Here is a 6,000-nt window from a genome sequence, read left to right as displayed (position 1 = left end):
AGATATAGATATACATATATATCAATATCAATCTATCTATCTATATTTATATAGATATGTATATTTATATTTTATAGCTTGCTTGTACCTTATCTCCTTTCCTTCTGCGGCACGGCCGTGCGTACTGTGACGGCTATCTGGTGGTAATTGTTCTCCCTGCAGACCAGCAGGCGGTAATGACGTAGCTTTATTACTGCCCCTACACGTGCCTGTTTTGCCCACTCACATTTGCGAAGTCGAAACGTTGCCGAATAAACAACCCAAGACCAAAAAAAAAAAAACAAAAAAACCCAAGACCAAATAAATCAATCAATAAAATAAAAAACTAAACAGGCGTGCATATTGCTAACCGGGGTCCGGTTAGCAATATGCTAGCATAGAGTTGTACAGATAAGCCTTTCTTAATTTTTTCAAACCCCACGTTTGGGTTGCTTGCTCATTTAATAGTTTAGCTTGTGCTCATCTTTAGAGCAAGCCAAGGAAAGGTCCAAGATTACTATTGCAACAAGACACCGTCAGAACACTAACTAGCCTTGATACTAGCCACGGATTAATATGGGCCATCTGTAACAACCTAGCACAGATAAATTATTTATAATGAATAAAAACTGCTGCCACGCTCTTCATATACTGACAGCATCCCCACAATGATCGGTTTCAGCGTGACCAAGGAGACGGCTGGTGCCTTTACTTTATTCCTCCGCTAGAGGGGGCTCAAATGTAGAACACATCAGCGCAAAATAAGATCACACAGCGATAAAGGCCTTTGTTTCTTCTCGGTTCTCTGCTACTGACGGGTGACATGAGAGACAGAAACACAACTTTGAGTCAGATGAAACTCTATGACAGAGCAGGAAAACATTATGGTTAATATCTTCAATTCCTTTCTATTTTCTTTCTTTCTTTTTTTGTTGTTGCTATTATTATCATTATTATAACGATTATGTGTCACCGCTACACTTAAAAACCTTGACAGACTGTCCCGGACGGTAGTGATAGCGTAAATGAATTGGGGGACATTCCCCTTTAAGCCTGTTGAGACATTCTATTGTTTTAAGTCCACCCATCGGTGGGGGTGGCTCTTCCACAAAGAGTTGAGTTTGTAAAGGAAAGTTTCTCACTGTCACAGGCGGGCTGTCGGCAGGACACTGATGGACAAGGGAGGGACAGACTCCTTGCAAGCAAACAATCACAAAGCAACACAAACAAGTTGAGATTCGAGGAATGCCAAGAAGCAGCTGCACGGAGGAGCTAAAGAGCAGAAGTGTACTGGAGCTGGGACGGTGGTCAGGACCGAGCAGCAGTGCCCCCCCCCCATCCACCCCTCTCCACAGATGGGAACTGTTGGAAAGTAGCTACAACCAGCGCTGAGTGTAGACTGTCTTATATGTCCACTGTTCCGACATGACGCCTCACTGGGACGTCGTGCTTCACATCACCAGGCAAAGTTTTTCTCCCGTTAACTTTTTCATCGCAGTCGGACTTCTGACGGTCGTGAGAAACACAAAAGCGTTGGGAGTGTCACATAAACCAGGTTAGTTAACCATTAAAATCTAACAATTAAAAAAAGAAAATAAATCAAAACAACCTACTCATCAAAATAGCAAGATGGATAAATGATATCGTCCCATATTGTGCCCTGCATTCTACAGTGGCCTCTGTGCTTGTGCTGACTCAGTTAATACCTGCAAATTCGGCTCATCCTCCATCAATATTGTAATTGTACTGGAACTGGCAGATCAGCGGTCGTCATTGACGCCGCCACGTTAAGTTGGCTTTGTGTGTCTTCAGTTGAGTTGTAGTCTTGTGTACTCTGTCATTCTCCTCTGCCCTCCTCCTCGTCCTCCTGTTCGGTTGCACTCTGCACGTCTTCCCTACGGTCTGAGCGTGGTTTGGGTGATGAAAAAGTGGGTTTCTTCACAGAGGGGATGCCATAAGTAGTGTATTGACGCCCAACGTAAAACATTGTGTACACCCAAACAAACATACAGGGGGAAAGGACAGCAGTGTGCGCAGGGGACAGCAGGGAATCGACCCCCCGACGGGACGGACTCTGTGGACGAGCCTTTACGTTAGCAGTCGCGCGCACTCAAATCGATATGTACGGTCGTGGGTTCATCCGCTTCCGCTAGACTTCACATTTCACCGTGGTTGTAAAACTGTTCCACGTCCAGGAGCTGCGGAACTCTGAACACCGGAACAAGGGAAGATGAGCGTTACATGTCATTTTGTATGGCTGCTGATGATGGGGCCACCCATCAGCAGCTTTTGTGGCGTGACCATAGTAAAGCCAGATCTTTTTTCCTTTTTTCCTTTTTTTTAAACCGGCAGACGCTTTATGAAACCACGTGACTGTTCCAAAGTCACGGTCAGTGAAGCAGAAATGTCACGTGGGACCATGTTAAATTCTGCCGTTTCGAAAATGTTTGATTTAGATATGTGTGAGATAAAAGTGGGCTTGATAAAAGTGATTTATATCCAAGCTATCTTCGATACAACAGCTAGATTATGTAGCAAAATCCTCTGGACACTTCATCTTGTTAACCAGGGGGTGAAGTCTGCCTGTCATAAGGGTCCCGGGTGCAAGCATTTCTGCTGACCCTCCTCTTGCAAGGCCCACATAAATGACCGTGGCCATTACCTTCACCTGACAGTTCACAAAGATCTTTGCAACGGTGGGTTAGTGCATCCTTTATTAATCCCAAGAGATTGTCGCCCTCCCCAATGAACCCTTATCTCTATCAAGGAGTAATTAAACACTGATCTTTAGCCTATCACCTCCTACTCACATTTATAAAAAGGATAAACAGGGGTGTAGATGTAGAGGACAGTAGTGGTGGTGTGGGTTAAATGGTGTGTTTTAGACTGACGGTGGTAGTGTTGTAGTCCAACACCTTGCCCCAGCTCCTTACAAGTCCACCTAGAGAGTTTAATTGGTTAACGCTGCTCTAATTGGATCATTTTATTGCTCTAATTGGATCATTTTGTTAATTCAAGTGTGTCAGCAAAGCAGCAATCTAATGTCGAATGGGGAGGGGGGGCTGGCTGGCTGAGACCCCTAATATCCAGCAATAGCACCCCTAGCCTAGATGTCCCTAAAATGAATGTGTGCATGTGTGGCTGGCTGGGGGGGGGGGGGGGGGTCTGCTTATTGTGATTGTATTGGTGAAAGGCATTCAGCACGTTGGACTTCGTGATTATTCTCTCGGGTTTTCTGTTCGTATTGTTGACATAACCTGTTATTTTTGCTAATGGGGTAATCACGTAACCATTGGCACAGAAGAGGTCGAGACCGCACGTGGCGACTTTTTGCATTGGCTCTTTCAATGGTCTTAATTTGCTTTGACTGCTGTTATTCTAGGCAATGATCCTTCATGCACGGGAAACGTTGTTTGGTGTGTAATTGACAAGCAGTCACTTTGTAGCCTGTGATTTTCCCCTGGCCTATAAAGATAACACATTAACTCAATGGGCTTGGAGCACACTCAGTTCTCTTGGCATGTAAATGAAGATGTGGTGTGCCCCCCACCCCGAGGAATTCCACTTTAATTTCAAACCCTGTCATAGGCAAGGTATTGGGGTTATGTGGGGGTAATGTGTGTTTTACCCTGGAAGAAAGGGAATGTAGTGTTTCTCCCTCAAAGCGGCCGTTTGATGCAGTCTCACTTTTTTGGGTTGAGTTCAATCGGTTTTACCAGCCTGGGGAAATATTAAAACCTTTTCAGCTCAAAATAAATGCAATTAAAATCTTAGTACTTCAAGTGATTAGCACCCATTAATCTAATGGCCGTTTTCAGATCTCTCGAGTTCACGAGAGGACTGACAGGGAGAGAAATAGTTGAGCTGATGGTGTCTAATGCATCCTCTCCTAGGGAACATGAGCTGGCGGGTCCTCAAAGGGGGAAGATGTGGTTGAAGTTGTCTTGGTACTTTCTGTGTAGGTCCAGGAAAGACAGAGCCAGGTCTCTGTGTCTGTCGATGTACCAACTCCTCTCCAATTGGTAAAGGGCATGTCCTCCAGCAAAGCTTACTGTTAAGGCAATTACACGGATTGATGTTATTTTTTTAAATTATTGTTAAAGTTAACGTGTTTTACCTGTTGGGATTTTGTGGTGACTCTTTTGATGTAACTCAATTCATGATGGCAGTGAAGGACACTAAGGCCTACAGTCCAGTCCCATATCCATTCATTATCTATTAGTTATTCTTCACGTCCCCTATGCAAGTGATGGAAGAGGAATTTCACTTGTAATGGACCATTTTATAGGAATATCCGAATAATAAAATGCACTTGATGCGTCTCTCTCTCTCTCTCTCTCTCTCTCTCTCTCTCTCTCTCTCTCTCTCTCTCTCTCACACACACACACACACACACACACACAGTACTTTGGTTTGGTTTTCATTAATTAATCAAATCCACTCTCTTGTTTTGGCCAGCATGATCATCCACGGTGGCCCAGTGGTTAGCACTGTTGCCTCACAGCAAGAAGGTCCTGGGTTCAAACCCCATGCCGTCCCAGGTTCTTTCTGTGTAAAGTTTGCATGATCTCCCCGCATCTGCACGGGTTTTCTCCGGGTGCCCCGGTTTCCTGCCACCATCAAAAAGACAGGTATGTTAGGGTTGATACTCCCGTCTGTGCCTCTGAGCAAGGCAATGGAAAGAAGAACTGGAGTTGGTCCCCGGGTGCTGCAGCTGCCCACTGCTCCTATGCAATAGGATGGGTTAAATGCAAAGAGGAATTTCATTGTATGCAGTACCAAATAAAGTGTCTTTGCCTTTGTCACAGTTGACTTTTGTCTGTCTCTTTCTTTAAAAAAAAAAAAAAGCTTGTTGGTGGATGAAAGATGCAATTCATTTCTTTTAATTTTTACCTTCCTCTTCCTATTCCCTTCATTTTTAAGAACCAGTTTTAATGTTTTTTTCTGTCCATTTTCATGCAATGTAGTTGACAGTTGATTGACAACATGAGACAAAAAATAAAGTGCCAGAAAAATAAAGTTTAATTTAGCATTGATTAAAAAAAACACAAGGTCAAAATGAATTATAAATTCAAAAAAATATTTAATGTTGTAGGGTTATATAGGAAGTATGTGAGAAACAAACTGTATTCAAGCAACAATAGCCTTTCATTATACCATAATTGTCCTAATGTCTCCCAGTTCATCCAGTTCATAACCCTAGTCATAACGTCTTAATGCATGCGCAATAATCCTGGTAAGGAAATCCCAGAAATCCTAGTCATAACCTTTTCTTTACTGGATCACCGTTTTTTTGTCAGCTCACTAATCTCCCTGTCATTTCAGATCCCAAATTTCCTTCCTGTTTGGCCATCACACCACTCCCCTCACCTGGTTTCCCACCCATCTCTTCACCTGCAGCTCATTCTCCCCAATTAACCCACAGTACTTGCACTAGTCCCCTTTCACCAGCTCACTGCCAGATTGTCTGTGTTCAGCTTAGCTAGCCAGCGATCCCTAGTTCTGCCTGTCCTGTCCGTGGTTTTGAATCTGTTGCCCGTTTGCTGGACCTCACTTCTGCATGCCCCTTGTCTGAACTGGTCACCTGTTGGGACTGATACCCTGGTAATCTGACCTGAGCTTTGAATCTGCTTGCCTGTCTACCTGCCCCTTATCTGATCTGGTTGCCTGTTGGATTGATTCCCTGGTACACTGACCCAGGGCAAAATTTTAACTGAGGTCCAGAAGTATAAATAGAGTGGGTTTATTTTATAGCTGTACATTTGTACTTTTTTTAATTCTTAAATGACATCTTCTGATGCATTTGAACACATCAGTGATGTAATCTGGGTGTTTTTGTCTTTTAACATCAGACACCCACCCTCACACAGGCGACCCAGCTGGGGTTGATCAGGCCATGGTTTGTGTTCAGGTGGCACTCGATTGATCCCATGGATCTTCTCTCTGGATCCAGAGCCACCTTGAGGCTTTCTTAGCTGCTTTGGTGGTGTTCTTGATGGCTCTGCTCATTGCTACTACTTT

The 6,000-nt window shown here is 43.9% G+C and overlaps 1 protein-coding gene across 1 annotated transcript in view; it reads left to right on the top strand.

Moving 5' to 3' along the window:
• Positions 1 to 1,132: 1,132 nt before the first annotated feature.
• The window catches only part of LOC130111994 (A disintegrin and metalloproteinase with thrombospondin motifs 7), a 212,530-nt gene continuing 207,662 nt past the window's right edge, over positions 1,133 to 6,000 (top strand). Inside the window, exon 1 of the mRNA XM_056279305.1 lies at positions 1,133 to 1,534. Coding sequence (XP_056135280.1) covers positions 1,405 to 1,534 — 130 coding nt within the window. The 5' untranslated portion in view covers positions 1,133 to 1,404. The remainder of the gene's footprint in view (positions 1,535 to 6,000) is intronic.

Source organism: Lampris incognitus, chromosome 4, assembly GCF_029633865.1.
Source record: "Lampris incognitus isolate fLamInc1 chromosome 4, fLamInc1.hap2, whole genome shotgun sequence".
Classification (NCBI taxonomy): Eukaryota; Metazoa; Chordata; class Actinopteri; order Lampriformes; family Lampridae; genus Lampris; species Lampris incognitus.
This window is presented reverse-complemented; position numbering and strand designations above follow the sequence as displayed.